At 37.6% G+C, this 17,792-nt stretch overlaps 1 protein-coding gene across 1 annotated transcript in view; it reads right to left on the bottom strand.

Annotated features, from left to right (window-relative positions):
• The window catches only part of CSMD3 (CUB and Sushi multiple domains 3), a 700,075-nt gene that overhangs the window by 561,741 nt on the left and 120,542 nt on the right, over positions 1-17,792 (bottom strand). The window contains exon 2 of the mRNA XM_070942050.1: positions 2,394-2,616. Coding sequence (XP_070798151.1) covers positions 2,394-2,616 — 223 coding nt within the window. The remainder of the gene's footprint in view (positions 1-2,393; positions 2,617-17,792) is intronic.

The following is a 17,792-nucleotide window of genomic DNA, read 5'->3' as shown; positions in this document are numbered from 1 at the left end:
AATTATTTTAAATTTTATATTGTTGTTTTGTTTGTGTTTTTTAAACAGGCTGTACACCGCCCTGAGTCCTTCGGGAGAAGGCGGTATAGAAATAAAATTATTATTATTATTATTATTATTTTCATTTCCAACCCATCATGACACCATGGACAACGTTTCTCCAGGTTTTTCTGTCCTCTACCATCCTCTGGAACCCATTTAAGCTCACGCCTACTGCTTCAGTGACTCCATCCAGCCACCTCGTTCTCTGTCGTCCCGTTCTTCTTTTGCCCTCAATCGTTCCCAGCATTTGGCTCTTCTCCATTGAGTCCTTCCTTCTCATTAGGTGGCCAAAGTATTTGAGTTTCATCATCTTTCACTTTTACAAGTGACTATTACAAACTAACCAATGCCAATCAATGGGATGGAGAGGACAGGAGGAAAAGAAAACTGAGTTTCAAACAACACCTTAGTCTGAGACATTTGTTAGAGTTGTTTTAACTTTAATATAATCACATCATACCTGCTGTTTTTGTTATTTAATTGTCTTGTCCTATGTATCTATACAGTAGTGTGTATATGTGTTTGTCTCTACCAAGATAACTCTGTGGATGTGTAGCCATCAGCAATGGACAGTTCATTGAGAGGGTCATCTGGCATTACCAAAGCAAATCACTACTAAACAAAGGAAGGGAAACTCCATGGCATACATTTTTTCAGTAAATGAGATTTTTTGTTGCAATGAACAATAAAAGAAGTTTTGAATATCCCTATCTAATATTTTTTCTTCTGATTACATTAATTATACCAATGGAGTATTTCTTCCTCCCCCCCATTATTATCTACTAATTTATGTGAACCTTATGTAGGCTACAGGTAAATTCTTGTTCCTTTTCAACTATTCAGAAAGGTATTTGATTCTTTAGCTCCCAGCTAAAATTTTTAATATGGGCTGTATCACCCCAGTCGTGAGAATAGTTTTCATAATTTAAGCAGGCCATTCTAATATCTCTGGTGTCTTTCAACCAATGATTACATTTGGAATTTTGAGATTATGTGATAGCCATTCTTGTTGGATACTTAATCACCATCCAACAAATTGTTTCCTTATGGTACAGTAACCCCTCCATCACTCTGCCGTAGCCATAATTTCTTTTAGTTTAATAAAACCTAAAGGAAGCTAGCAGAATAGAACGACTTCCACAGGGCTTCTTTCATGAAATGTAGGGAATCTACAGCTTAAGTAATAAACATTACAGGCCACAAAGATGTCAAAAGGAGGACCTGTTCATCGTGATACAGTTGCGCGAATGGCACAATTATGTAATTTGCATCAGATGCATTATGGCATTTAATACAAGTACATAAGTCATATCATTTATACAATATCCATGGTAACGGAAAACAGCAGCACTAGCAGTAGTGTTTCTAACCATCAAGTGTGCTTACAAAAACTGCCAAGAAATACGTAAAGGAAATTCTCAAGCAACCCAAGGACCAGGTAGATACGTATATACAAGCCTCTTTCACCAAGGAAGAAAACTTTTGCAAATATGGAGGGGGAAAATGTGGCACTATTCTAAGAAAAATACACTTTGCACAGAAAGGTGTGCTGTTGAGCAACACAAACTACTAAGCAGTCTGATTTGAGTGTCTATGTAGAAAAAGACAAAAAAGAATTGAAGTGATTCTGTTTTTTCTGCAATATCGTTGAATAAACAAAAAGTGGTGTGTGTAGATAGATAGATGATAGACAGACAGACAGACAGACAGGCGGCATATAAAAGATAGTTAATATAGATGATACATGATGATACATGATGAGAAATATAACAATATTTACTCTTATAGTAGATCTAACTGCATTGGCACATACCATCTGCAGCTAAACATACATTCAGTATCTTCTATCTGGATAGCCATTAAATCATAGGATAGCCAGATAGAAACACACACGTACAGAGAGATACACACACATAATTGGAATTATAGAATTCCATATATGAATATGGAATTTATATATGGAAATAAGGGGCAAATGCATAATCATTTTCTTAGTAATTTCCAAACATCAGAACCTGAGCTTTTCCATTTGTGATCACATTTAAGAAAAAGAGGTGTCCATTGACTGATCTTCAAACGCTTTGCATATAGGTCATACACTTTAATATGATCATGTCAATTTATATAGCACATGTTTATGTCAAAGGAGTTGTCAGCCTACAACTGAGTGGGCCACAATATATTTGAGCAAATCTCATTCTGTAATTTGAATTTAGGAAAATAAGAGGGAAAAGAAACCATTGGGAGCAATGTAATAGCATTAATTCTGAAGGCTGACAGAAAAGATGAATCCAAGGTCTTACAGTAATTTGTACCAAGAATGTAATTCATAAGATAAAAGGAGTATTTACCTTGTCCTGAAGTTTGCTGGTTGAGGATGCCCATCATATAATGATAAATAGTCATATTCTTCTTCTAGAGCAAAAGACTGAAATACTATCTGTATTCTATTTCTTTCTTCTGCAATTATGACCCACGTACAGTTTGCACCATTTGGATATCCATACGGAAAGCCTGGACTTTCTATAGTTCCATTGAGTCCTTTTAAAGTTCCACCACATGTATAAATAAATCCTGCAAAAAAGAAGGAATTATAAACTAGGAGTTATTACAAATACCTCATGGTTTAAAATAAATCTTTTAACAGATTCTATGAATTTATTCCGAAGGATATATACTTTGGGTAGATGGAGGACCTGTCAACCCTACTTACCTTAAAATGTGACTTTTCATTGAAACTTCCAAATACAAACAAGTAGTAAGTTCTAATACAGGTTCAAAAAACTCTTTTAGTGTCCCTCCTGACTTTATGTTAGCACACTACCAACTCATTTTTACTTACAATACCACATATTAAAACAAAAAGGAAAAAAAAAACTATTTGGAAATGAATTCTATTAATCTACTACCACCATAACCATTTCAATAATTTGCTCTCCAGAACTGGCATTTCATGAATAATCAAGTAGCCTACCAACCAATTTTCCAAATATCTAAATTCCCCATCCCAAAACTGCCAACCCTCTATATACTGGATAGAAAAATATTCTCAAGTTGAATTCATAGGGAACTAAACCATGGTGTCATAAAATTCCCCTTTTCTTTTGAAGCTCCAACTTCTCAAATTCTTGAAGTTCTCTATTCACATTTGGAATGGAAAGTGTGGTCCAGGACATGGCTACCTTTATGTTTTATCAGTCTTCACTTCTGCTGAAGAGCATCCCACACACTTCTCCAACCACAGAGCAGAATGTTATGACCTAGTTGTTAAGCAGAATTTCCAACTGAACAGTGGAGCTTGTAATACTGGATGCAAATAGGTTTTTCAACGTGTTATTTATTAAATAGCAAAGCTCCAAACAGTTTGAGACTGTATCGCCAAAGTTTTGCCTTGTTCTTTGTATACACTGCAGCGGTTGAGGAAAATACTTCCTCAAGCGCTTGAGATGAAAAAAGGATCTTAATATTTCTTTTTTTGGGTGTGATCGGTCTTCATCCTTGCAATTAATCCTTACTACTTTGGTCTATGTCTTCAGGTATAATTTGCAAAACTCTTTTTCTGTGAATCTACCCTGACATATAGCACCTTTTGGACACATTACATGAATAAATTGCCAACGCAGAAATTTCCATTTCCTCTCCTGTTATCTCAAAAGGAATGTGAACAACAATTCACAATACTGAATAACAACAGAAAGTGAAAAAAAAATAGCTGAATACTTAATGTCTTTTTTTTTAAATTTTAAAAAAAAACACCTATTCTCCTTTCCCTTCTGCTAGAGAACAAAAGTATTCTGTTGGCTTGTCTGCCATTTACATAGTCAAGATGATACATAGAAAGACAAAAAAAAAAAAAACTTTCTTTCTGATTTCTTCTTACTTACTGACTCTTCTACCACCATAACTAAAATCATCAATAGGAATATGTTGGAAAAAGCAGGAATGATTGGTGAAGGGAGATTGAAAGTGGACATGAACACCAGGAAAAGAATTAAAACTGGAAATTAACTAGGCTTAGATTTAGTACTTAGCCAGTGATCCCTGCTGAACTACAACTTCCTTCCTGGCTACATCGCAGTGGTGGGATTCAATTTTTTTTTACTACCAGTTCTGTGGGTGTGGCTTGGTGGGCATGGTATGGCTTGGTGAGCGTGGCTTGGTGGGTGTGGCAGGGGAAGGATCAGGGGTGGGTTCTACTTACCTTTACTATCAGTTTGCAACGGGAGTGCACGCACGTGCTTCTGCACATGTGCAGATCGTCAATTATGACCAGTGGTGGGTTGCTCCTGGTTCTGTCTGATTCTATAGAACCAGTAGTAAAATCGGTGGGAAGCTTCGCCAACCTGGCCAGATGCTTCGCTCATGCGCATGCGCAGCCCCATTGCGAATTTACTGTAGTAAAGATAAGTAGAACCCATCCCTGACTCCTGCCGCTTTTACTACCAGTTCTATAGAACTGGACAGAACCGGGAGCAACCCACCACTGGGAAGGATACTGTAAAATCTCCATTCCCACCCCATTACAGGTGAAGGATACTGTAAAATCTCCATTCCCTCCACACTCCAGGGGCAGGTTACTGCAAAATCCCCATTTCCTCCCGATCAGCTGGAACTCGGGAGGCAGAGAATAGATGGGGGCGGGGCCAGTCAGAGATGGTATTTACCAGTTCTCTGAATTACTCAAAATTTCTGCTACCGGTTCTACAGAACTGGTCAGAACCTGCTGAATACCACCTCTGCTACATGGTCAATGACAAAGGGAACTTCAAATGTTTTCCTCACAAAAGGAGCATTCAGGCTGTTCCATGTTTCATCTATCCAGCAAGACAAATTCCCATCAAGGCTTTATCAAGAAGTATACAATAAGTCCTTTGTGCGTCTCAAGTCCATAAATCACCTATTTTTGCATAGCTGCAATATGCGACTATTTTAACTGAACACAACAATAAGCAAATTTCATCCAATGGTTTATTTTGTCAGCACTCTTCTTCTTTTGCTCTGCAGTGCATGATTCAATATATTATTGGATTAATGCAAATAGCCTTCCTGTAAACCTTTCTCAAATAAGTTTGGTCTGCTTCTGTCAGCTGTTACCAAAATATTTTGGGGGAAGAAGTGTTATTTTCCTTTCTCAGTATCATTCCTTGCCTCATCAACTCTTTTTCTATTTTTAAATCCCATCTGACAAAAACTTCAATTGTTATTTCTTTTTAACTGACTGTTAATTCTGTAGAAGCCATAGGGAGTATGCTTGGTTTGGATATTACTTCTCAGAAGGAAGTTTGAATTGCTAATGAAGATAATCTTAAATTATGTATAAATGCTTTTTTCTCATATCATAAAATGATACAGTTTTTGGAATATGTGAAACCCATGTTGATGAAGCATACTGCTATTGGTATCTTATTTCTCAAGGTCTTTCAGCTTCAAATCCAGATGATGCATAAAGCTATTGTTTCCATTAGGATTTAGGGAGAGGCTTCCCAAAACCCGGACTAAAGGCATGTCATCTATAAAGTGTCTTCATTCCCCATCTGCTTTGGAGATTCACAGAATTTATTTATTTATTTATTTTTGGTATATGCAGAAATCATTTAAGAATAATGTTAAACATTCTAACCAGATTAACAGATTAACCAGACTGGAAGGGACTTTGTAGATCATCTAGTCCAACCTCCTGCCCAAGCAGGAGACCCTACACTATTTCTGACAAATGGCAGTCCAATCTCTTCTTGAAAGCCTCCAGTGATGAAGCTCCCACAATTTCCGAAGGCAACTTCTGTTCTCATTGTTCTCATTGTTCTCATTGTCAGAAAATTTATCCTTATTTCTAGGTTGAATTTCTCCTTGATCAGTTTCCATCCATTGCTTCTTGTCCTGCCCTCAGGTGCTTTGGAAAATAGCTTGATCCCCTCCTCTCTGTGGCAGCCCCTTAAATACTGGAACACTGCTATCATGTCTCCCCTGGTCCTTCTCTTCACTAGACTAGCCATGGCCAGTTCCTGTAACCATTCTTTATATGTTTTAGTCTCCAGTCCCCTAATCATCCTGGTTGCTCTTCTCTGTACTTTTTCTACAGTCTCAATATCTTTTTTTAATAGAGTGGTGACCAAAACTGGATGCAGTACTCTAGGTGTGGTCTTACTAAGGCTTTATAGAGTGGTATTAGTACCTCACTTGATCTTGATTGTATCCCTCTGTTAATGCAATTTAGGATTGCTTTGGCTTTTTTGGCTGCCGCTGCACACTGCTTTAACATGATGCTATTCAGAAGCCTTTTTGCTATTTACTGCTTTTAACATTGTTTGATTTGATATAATTTCCTGTAAGTGTTATGTTTTACTGTGTAATTCTTTTAGAATTTTGCCTGATTTATTTTATTTATTTATTTATTTATTTTTTAAATTTTTATACTGCCCCCTCTCCCGAAGGACTCGGGGCGGTGAACAGCCAAAATTAAAAAACATACAATATAAACATTAAAATACTATAAAAACAAAATTAAATTTATATTGGCTACCCCCAATTTAAAACCCCTTACCCATAAAATTCAGCAATTAAAAGATTGTTAACCCAGCCCGGCTTGCTGAAATAAAAAAGTCTTCAGAGCCTGGCAGAAGGTCCGGAGGTCCAGGATCAGTCATATCCCTGGGGGTAGCTGATTCCAGAGGGCGGGTGCCCCCACAGAAAGGCTCTTCCCCGGGGGGTCACCAGCCGACATTGCCTGACTGATGGCACCTTGAGGAGGCCCTCTCTGTGGGAGCATATTGGCCGGTGGGAGGTTATCGGTGGCAGAAGGTGGTCTCGTAAATAACCGGGCCTTAAGCTATGGAGCGCTTTGAAGATGAGAACCAATACCTTGAAGCGTACCCAGAAGACCACTGGAAGCCAATTCAGCTCGCGCAGGAGAGGTGTCACGTGGGAGCACCATGTCGCCCCCATAAGTACCCACACGGCTGCATTCTGCACCAGTTGGAGCCTCCGAGTGCTCCTCAAGGGGAGCCCCATGTAGAGAGTGTTGCAGTAGTCCAGGCGGGAAGTGACAAGGGCATGAGTAACCGTGCATAAGGAGTGCTGATCCAGAAAGGGGCGCAACTGGCATATCAGGCGAACCTGATAGAAAGCCCCCCTGGCCACAGCCATCATATGCTCTTCTAAAGTCAGCCGTGCATCCAGGAGGACACCCAAGTCCCCTCTCTGTGGGGGCCAATGTCTCGCCCCCAATAGTCAGCGATGGCACCAGTTGACTATATCGGGATGCCAGCAACCACAGCCACTCAGTCTTGGAGGGGTTGAGTTGGAGCCTGTTCCTCCCCATCCAGACCCGCACGGCCTCCAGGCACCGGGACATCACTTCAAGGGCATCGGTGGGGTGGTCTGGGGTGGAGATGTACAGCTGGGTGTCATCAGTGTACAGATGGCACTGCACCCCAAAACCATGGATGATCTCACCCAGTGGCTTCACATAAATGTTGAACAGGAGAGGCGAGAGGACCAACCCTTGTGGCACCCCACAAACCAGGTGCCTTGAGGGCGACCTCTGCCCCCCAGCCAACACGGACTGCCAACACATTGGTAACGGATTTAATCTGTTATCAACCACCCTGGGAAAAGATGTGGCATCAACAGTCACTATTAAAAAAAAAATAGATGATTCTCCAACAATTCTCAGAAACTGACAAAGTCCTTTGCGTCCTTCAGCATGATTAAACCAACAAAGTATTCTTTTAATCCAAAACTTCCATTTCTAGATTGTCAGGTCATCCCTGTGCCTAACTATTGCTAATTTTTCTCAAACCAGGTTCATCCTATCAAGGCCACAGAAGGATATGTTTTGTGGAAATTCTCTTCAGAAAATCAAAACAGAAGGAAACACTCATGTCTGCATCCTACCACCAAAAAAAACCAACAAAAAACCACTTTTGTCCATAGGATGGTGTGGTGTCTTAAAACACTGGATTTGTCAGCTGGAAAGCTAACAACCCAGGTTTGAGACCCGAGTGTCACACGACAGGGTAAGCGCCTGTCTTCACCTAGCTTCTGCTTACCTAGCAGTTTGAAAGCATGCAAATGTGAGTAGATGAATAGATACCACTTTGGTGGGGAGGAAACAGTGCTCCATGATATCATGCTGGTCACATGACCACAGAAACATTTTGGACAGTCCTGGCTCAATGGCCCTTGAAATGGAGATGAGTGCCAACCCCTAGTCAGTTACAACCAGAAGGGAACCAGTTACATCCCTGAAGAATTCAGCCTAATTCTAGAATTAACCTCATTTTATTTGTCAATACAGCAATATAACATGCCAGATTAATGATTCTATCTCAGGGACCAGATTTTTCAAAATAACTCTAACTAAGCAGAGATAGTATTGCTATGCATGAATTCATATTTTTTTAAAAGAACAGATAAGCAAATCAGAACTCAAATGTAAAGGAAGATCAAGAAAAACCCCGGTGTGTTTCTTTTGGGGAGAATTCAAATGTGTTTCTTGAATTTCAATAAAGAGTCAACTTTGATTTAATGCACTTAAGAAATCCTTAAAACCTTCCCACTGCCTGAATAGAATATTTGGGGAAAAGCTTGCATTCACTTTATTTAGCATCAGTCCAGATAGCTAAATCTATCTATCTATGAATTCTCTGTTAAATATCTAGTTTGCTTCTGTATCTGATGACTAGTGTACTCATAAGAATCTACTATAGGGATGTGGTGGCTCAGACACTGAGCTTGTTGATCAAAAGGTTGGCAGTTCAGCAGTTCGAATCCCTAGTGCCGCGTAATGGGGTGAGCTCCCGTTACTTGTCCCAGCTTCTGCCAACCTAGCAGTTCGGGAGCACGTAAAAAATGCAAGTAAAAAAATAGGGGCCACCTTTGGTGGGAAGGTAACAACGTTCCGTGCTCCTTTGGCGTTTAGTCATGCCAGCCACATGACCACAGAGATGTCTTCAGACAGCGCTGGCTCTTCAGCGTTGAAATGGAGATGAGCACTGCCCCCTAGAGTCGGGAATGACTAGCACATATGTGTGAGGGGAACTTTACCTTTACCTTTAAGAATCTACAATATAATCTTTCTCTGCTGGGAAGGTACTGGAAAAATAGAAATATCTGAGGTCAATTGACATCACACGTGGGTATTCCTCTTAATTTTTAAACTCTATGTCTCAAAGTCCATTTCCAGGATCATGGAGGGATTTAATAATTCTCTGAATAAGGAGAAATCATCAAGCAGAAATACAGGGTGTAATCTTTTTATCCACCTTGCTAGCTTTGAAAGAGCAGGTTGCCTTTCAAACTTTTAATGCAATCCACTGGCAAACAGATTTAAAATACGACAGCATTTAAAAATTTTACAGAAAGCAATCAGAACAGAGCAGCCAAGATGAACAATTATTTGCAAATGCATTTGATTTGCATAATCCATTCTGAAAGTAAAAATTAGCACTTTCTGTTTTTGGACTAATGTAGCATGTTTTAGCAGAGAGAGTTTGCTATTCCTTTGCTTTATACACCTCGGACCTATATGTCAAACTCTTCAGCTCATTTGCCCTTTCATGATGTTTCAGCTTATTCATCGATTTCACAACATTTATTTCATGAAAATAATTTAATAAATATTACTTTAGCTAATAGGACTATGAATGATAATAATAGTAATGGACATCATCAAACAAGAACATCTGCCTAACCCAGGTCCTTGGAATGGACTCGATAGGTGGATAAAAATGCCAACTCAAGTCTAAACATCTTGCTGACTATATGACAAGCCATAATAGTAAGATAAGATAGATAACCTTTATTGTCACCTGTATACACAATGACACACTTTAACATGAAATTCCAATGTCCCACTCTCAAAGGAAGGAATCACACCCATTGAACAAGACCATCATCCAAAGGATAACAAAAATAACATAATAATAATAAAAAACAATTGCTACCAACCTGCCTTCCATTGAGGACCTGTATACTGCACGAATCAAAAAGAGGGCTGTGAAAATATTTACAGACCCCTCGCATCCTGGACATAAACTGTTTCAACTCCTACCCTCAAAACGATGCTATGGAGCACTGCGCACCAGAACAACTAGACACAAGAACAGTTTTTTCCCGAATGCCATCACTCTGCTAAACAAATAATTCCCTCAACACTGTCAAACTATTTACTAAATCTGCACTACTATTAATCTTCCCATCGTTCCCATTACCCATCTCCTCCCACTTATGATTGTATGACTGTAACTTTGTTGCTTGTATCCTTACGATTTATATTGTTTCCTGATTGCTTATTTGTACCCTATGACTATCATTAAGTGTTGTACCTTATGATTCATGATGAATGTATCTTTTCTTTTATGTACACTGAGAGCATATGCACCAAGACAAATTTCTTGTGTGTCCAATCACATTTGGCCAATAAAAAATTCTATTTTATTCTATAACAACAGCAGCACCAAAAATGCCAAATTATACAAAAATGATACTAAAACTTATATCCACTTTGAATTCATATTAGAAAAAAAAATCCTGAGAGTTAACAAGGTTGAATCAGTACTTATAAGGAACAAAGCTGTTACAGAATCTAGTTATTCTGCTTTGGATACCACAAAGCAGAAGGAAATAGTGAAAAAAGGGCATGGAAAGGATGTGTAAAGTCCCTTACTATACTACAGACCTTGGTCAAGCAGCACTTAAATGCCATGTCCTGGATAGAAGGATAGAAGGAACTTAGTAAAAATAAGAAGCAAAAAATAGGAAATAATCAATGAATGAAAACCTGACAAGACATCAAAATTTTGGACAAATTTGTGGTCAAGTTTGAGTCCCAATAGGAATACAACATGGATAAGCAAGTTAAAAGCATGGCGGAGGTATCCAGTATGGAAAATATCTTTCTGGCTGTTCACTGCCCTGAGTCCTTTGGGAATAGGGCGGTATATAAATCTAATAAAATGAAATGAAAAAAAAAATGAAATGAAAATAAAGATAACTACGGTAATGGTATGAAAGTAATCAAAAAGGTCAAAAACAGGAATGTTCCAGGATCAACTAAACTCACTGGATCCTGGCTAAAATTGCTGAAGAGTCTATACCTAAGATCAGTAGACCAGAGGAACAGAGTTTTGAAATAAAATGAAGAATGATTAACAACTGTAAAGAAACTTCTAATTTCAAAGGACAAGGAGTAGAGAAATAAGTCTGGAAACTATTGGCACAAAACATATAAGCTATTTATGGATATAACTGCAAATCAAACATATAGCTATCTGAAAATCTATCATTTACTTCCTATAGAACATAAAGGATGCTATGCTAGTTAAAGTATTGTTTGTCTTTAAGTGCATACTTCTTTTCCAATGAAATATAGTGTTATTTCCACTTATTCATCTACTCTCATTCCCCTTTCTCATCATCTTAGAATGACTGATTTCCCATTGGCATAAATTTCTGGCTGCTTTCCTATGGTCATTAATGGAATCTTGCTTCATTTCTACATAATCAAAATAACAAAAAAAGTAATGAGAATCATTTAGGAGGGGAAAAAACCAATCAGGTGAACAAGACTCTTGAATATGATGATAGAAGAAGAAAGCCAGTTTGATGATGAAAGAATGTTCCAAAATTACCTTTGTGATTTGGAAGTAAATATTTAGTCCTGAAGTCAGAAATACCTTTGTGATAACAAAATAGCAAAGGTAGAGCAGATCAAAGAAGTTCATGAAGTACCCCTGCTGAATTGCTTCAAAGAGATAAGAAAACGTGATACTACAACTACAATGAATAGTTAAATACAACAGAACAGAAGAATACAACAATAAGCAAGAGAATCCATAGTTACCCACAACATGGGTTGGTATTAACTTTATTTTCCTGCTATGAAATTCAGATACCTGAATTTGAACTAAGGTTCAAATTAACCTTAGGTTAATTAACTAACTAAGTTTGAACCTTAACTAAGGTTCAAAAGAACCTTAACCACTAACTTCCAAGTAACTGCTTAAGACCTTGACTCACAACGTCTTTAGATACCTAATATACCACAGCATCTTCTAATCCTAACTAGACTGTCAGAAGTAAAGTCATAAACATGAATCATTTATCTTAAAAAAAATAGTGACAGGAAAGTTGGATGACTCATTCCCTTATAGTTATGTAACTGCTTCACTAAACTAAAGCTTGTAAATGTTAATGAGATTTAGACAGAAATCTAGTCATTTGATACAAAATCATTTAATATATCTATCTTGTTTCCTTGCAATCATCTAATGTATGTTCTGGTTACCTGCAATCACCCTGATGGGGCGTGAGATTTTGCAAAATTAGGAGTAACATGAGTGAGTTAAGATAAACTATATACAACTCAATATAAGTTTTAATTAGCAGCTAATCCAAAGCATAGTGGAATTACAGAAATTTTAATAAAGGAATACAATAACACAGAAGCCCCTCTTCTGACATTGTTTTTAGAGCAGAAATATCTAAATCGGGGTGTCCAACCTTGGCAACTTTAAGACTTGTGGACTTCCAACTTCCAGTCTTCCTCAGCTATCATGGATGGCTGGGGGATTCTGGGAGTTGAAGTCCAAGGTTGGACTTGCCCTGCTTTGGAGCATTTGGGGAGAAGGTTAGAGTGGCAAGACATTCAGTGTTGCTTGTATCATGGCTACAACTTCAGATGTACCTAGCTAGCAACTGTGTCCTATTAATAGGAACAAAAATAGTTTGGATTATGATTCTAATCATAAGGCAAGTAGGCAATCTGCTTGCTTCCATAGTTTCTTACTGGAATCCAAGCAGCCCAGCCATTTCCACCTAAAGACTTTCAGAGAAATGCTTGAATAGAGGACCTTAAACAATAATAGTTTCTGAGTTCCCTGTTTATGTTGGCCAATTTTTCCTTCAATGTTTACGTTTGTGGAGTCAAAAGCCTCACTGAGATGTATAAAGGTGGTAAACAGTTTCTTGCCATTACTTACTTGTTGTGTTATGAGATGGTGTAGAAGAAAACAATGGAGCACTTTGGTCTGAATTTTATAGTAAAGGTAAAGGTTCCCCTCACACATATGTGCTAGTCGTTCCCGACTGTAGGGGACGGTGTTCATCTCTATTTCTAAGCCGAAGAGCCAGCGCTATCTGAAGATGTCTCCATGGTCATGTGGCTGGCATGACTAAATGCCAAAGGTGCACGGAACACTGTTACCTTCCCACCAAAGGTGGTCCCTATTTTTCTACTTTCATTTTTTACGTGCTTTCGAACTGCTAGGTTGGCAAAAGCTGGGATAAGTAATGGAAGTTCACCCCATTACACGGCACTAGGGATTTGAACTGCTGAACTGCCAACCTTCCGATCAACAAGCTCAGCATCTTAGCCACTGAACCACTGTGTCCCTTGAATTTTATAGTACTAGTCACTAAATGAAGAGAGATCTCCTTAGAGGTATTTCAAGAACTAATTTGGTCTAGCTGTTAAAGCAGGGGTGTCAAACTCACATTGTCACAGCGGCATCATGTGACATATTGGGACTTTTCCCCCTTTGCTAAACTGGGTGTGGCCAGTGTGTGATGCATCCTGCCCTTGGGCCGGGAGTTTGACAGCCCTATGTTAAAGCATTGGGCTAGAAACCAGGAGAACATGAGTTCTAGCCTCACATTTGGCCCAAAGGCAGCTGTTTGATATTGGGCCAGTCACTCTCTCTGAGCTCTAGGAGAAGGCAATGACAAATCATGTTGCAATATTTTTAGGATCAGACTCAATAAAGATAATAGGAGTTAGAGGTTTAAATATATTTCTCTTTAATCATAGTAGGCATTCTATATTCGCTGAATATTCAAGATAGAAGCAAAGCAAAAAGGTGAGGGTGGCTCCTTATATATACAAGGGGTGGAGCCAGGAATGGGAGTGGTAAATTATGAATACATTAAAGTCCAAAGAATAAGTTAACCCCTGATGTTCCATATATACATTATTTACACATTAGAGAACAAGGCATTTACATCTGACAAATCCCCCTCTAAATGCCGGTTCGTTATACAACACCAATTACATTCAGATTCAGGACAATATAATACATATAATTTAGAAGTTAAATATTTGTGTTGTTTAGAAGGCAAAGGCTTCGTTAATATGTCAGCTAATTGTTCAGAAGTGTCACAGTGTATTGCTTTGATGAATCCATCTTGAGATAGTTGTCTCACGTGCTTAAATTTTATATCAATATGCCTGGACCTTTGTCCAATTGCATCGGATCTGGATATTTCAATGGCCGCTTTATTGTCTTCATGCATAATAAATGGTAAAGTAGGTTTTTTCCAAACATCTGTGATCAAATCGTTGAACCATACAAGGTTATTTGCAGCTTTGGACAAACAAACATATTCCGCTTCTGTGGTAGAAGTGGCTACCAGTTCTTGTTTACCAGTATACCAGTAAACTGGACAATCATTCAATAGAAAAACATAACCAGAGGTACTCTTTCTGCATGATGTATCACCAGCCCAATCTGCATCAGCATAACAAGTAATTTTTGGTTCTTTGTCATTATTAGGTTCTAATACTAAACAAAAATCTAATGTACTTTTCAGATATCTTAAAATTCTTTTGACAGCTTCCCAATGATACATGGTTGGTTTGCTAACATATCTTGACAATAAATTGAGAGGTAATGCAATATCTGGCCTAGTCCAATTAGATATATAAAGGAGTGAACCTATAACTGATCTGTAAAATGTGTTGTCTTTAAACTCAGGGGAAGATTCATCAGTGTTTCTAAGAAAATCAGTTTGCATAGGGGTGTCACAGGTTTTGGCATTATTTAAGTTACACTTGTTTAGAAGTTCAATGATTTTATCTTTCTGAGTAAGTTTGAATCCCCTTCTAGTTTTGTTAATTTGTACACCAAGGTATTTATTCACTTTACCTAGAGATTTTAAGGAGAAATGTTCGTTTAACTTATTTACAAAGATTTCCCTGCTCTCTTTATGTTTTCCAATATATAAAATATCATCCACATAAATTAATACAAATTCAATATGATCATTACTCTTTTTTACAAAGAAACAGTTATCAGCAGTGGTGGCGTTGAAATCCATGGTCTTAAGTACCTTTACCAAGCAATCGTACCATCTTTTGCCAGATTGCTTTAATCCGTACAGACTCTTATTTAATAACCAAATTTCGTTCTTATTAGTGTATTGGCTGTGTGGTGCTCTTACATATATTTCCTTATCTAATTTTGCGTGTAAATACGCAGTCTGTATGTCATATTGAAATACGTCCAGATTGAGTGCAGATGCTATTACAAGAGCTGTTTTGACACTCTCTGTTCTCACTGTGGGTGAATATGTGTCAGTATAGTCTTCTGGATATTTCTGTGCATAACCTTGTGCAACTAGTCTAGCCTTGTATAAGGTATTGCCTCCTTCTAAGTTCTTAATTTTATAAATCCACCTGGTACCTATAATTGTTTTATCCTTAGGTGCGATCGCAGGTGTGAATACATTTAATCCTTGCAAACTTTCCATCTCTTTTTCCATAGCTAGTTCCCATTTTTCTCTTTCTTCACGGGGAAGTTTCAATACTTCCTCATATGTATTAGGTGTTATTTGTTCTCCATCCATATGCATTATGTAATCTCTGTATTTATTTGGTATTTGGTTTCTATTGTTTCTAATAGTTCTTCCAGGCTTGCTATGGTTGTCATGCAAAAATCTAGCTTCCTTTTTTGTTAATGTGTCTGTCTTTATTTTATGCTGACTATTTGTCCAAGTTTTGGTTTTGTTCTTATTTTTGTTAGTATTTTGATTTTCTGTTGTTTCTTCCTCGCAAGATATCGTATCTTTGCATTTATTTGGGAATATTTCATTAAGGTGCAATTTAGACCAATTGGCCTGCTCATGGAACACAGCTGTTCTGGATACTATAAATTTGTTATTATTATCAATGAATCTGTACCCTTTGGTTCCAGTTTCGTATCCCATGAATCTTAATCTTCTGGATACGTTTTCTCCCTTTCTCCTCAACTGTTTAGGTATGTGTACGTCTGCAGTGACTCCAAATATGTGCATGTGTGCTAATTTAGGTTTCCTATTGTACATCACCTCATATGGTGTCTTATTCACAATACTGGACCAGGTTCTATTTTGAGTGTAATTTGAATAATGTAAGGCTTCTGACCAAAATTGTTTGCCTAAACCAGCATCCTCTAATGTGCATCTAATCATGGTTTGTAGTGTGGAATTCTTTCTCTCTGCAATTCCATTTTGAAATGCAGAAAATGGATTGGACGTGAAATGTAGCATTCCTCTATCCTTTAACCATTGGGAGAATTCTTTAGACATGAATTCACATCCCCTATCTGTCATAATTTGTTTTATTCTGATATTATGTTGTGTTTCTATGCGTTTGTAGAATTCCTTAAATTTCTGAAATGTTTCATCCTTGTGCTTTAATGTGTAAACAAAACCATAGCGACTGTAATCATCCACTATTGTTAGAAAGTAACGTTTTCTATAGGTAATTGATGGAGTTAATGGACCAACTAAGTCCATATGTACTAAATCAAAAATATTGTTAGTTGATCTGTTAGATTTTTTTGGTCTGGGACTGGTTTTTAGTTTGGTGGATTTACATACTGAGCATTCCAAATAATTTTCACAATTTTTTATTTTGACACCTTCTGCGTGTTCAGTCATTTTTTGTACTACAGGAAAGCTTGCATGTCCTAACTTCCTATGTAAGATGTGAGCACACTCATCATGAATTGGTTTACCTATTTTTGGTTTCTTCTCATTGTGTGTATTTTTGTGATCATGAGTTATTTTACATTCATCATTGTCACTGTTACTGACATTTTCATCATCTGCTTCACTACAACCTTCCATATTTGAATCAATGTTATGTAACCATCTTTCTTTAGTTATCAGATAGGGTAGACCTCCTTTTATCATCACAGTGCCTACATTTGTTTTGTTCTTCTCTATAGTTGCTTTCCCCTTTGAGAAAACTATATTGATGTCAGATTCTCTGCTTAGTTTTATAGCACTCAGTATGTTGTGAGGTATTTCTGGAATTAATAATACCCCCTCTATTTTCCCTAAACCAGGCAAGGTCACATTTCCTCTGCCTAATACTTGAACTTTTTCTTGATTAGCTACCTTTATCACAAACTTATCTTCTTTAAATGAAGATAATATACTTTTGTTGTTAGTGGTGTGGTTTGTTGCACCAGAATCAATAAGCCAATTATTGTTCTCATCTTGTTGTGTTCTGGTGCTGTCTTGTTTATTTAGTCCATTTAGTGACCCAGATTTTCTCTCTTTTGAATTTTCTCTACCCCCTCTACTTTCTCTGTAATTTGGTGGACTTCTATATTTGTGTCTATCTGTGGAGGACTGTCTGTAATTATATTTGCTCCTATATTCTGGCCTATGTCTCTCTCTTGAGACTTTGGGGCAGTCTCTTCTACTGTGTTCCCTGGATCCACAATTGTGGCATCTAAAGGCCTCATTATATTTATCTTGAAAGACTACTTTCCTAAAAGGTTTGTGTTCTGTTTGGTTACTTGAACGATTTTTTCTTGAATTGTCTTCTGCTATCAATTTGTTAGATAGACTTTCTATGGATAAATATCCCAAATTAATGGTATCTAAGTGTGACATAAAGCTATCCCATGATGGGTCAAGTGAATTGATAATAACACTTTTCATTGTTTGATCTGAGATCACTTCCCCCCTTAATTGCAGCTCAG

The sequence above is a fragment of the Pituophis catenifer genome, unplaced genomic scaffold (genome assembly GCF_029215685.1).
Source record: "Pituophis catenifer annectens isolate HBS135680 unplaced genomic scaffold, rPitCat1.0.hap2 SCAF_3, whole genome shotgun sequence".
NCBI lineage: Eukaryota > Metazoa > Chordata > Lepidosauria > Squamata > Colubridae > Pituophis > Pituophis catenifer.
This window is presented reverse-complemented; position numbering and strand designations above follow the sequence as displayed.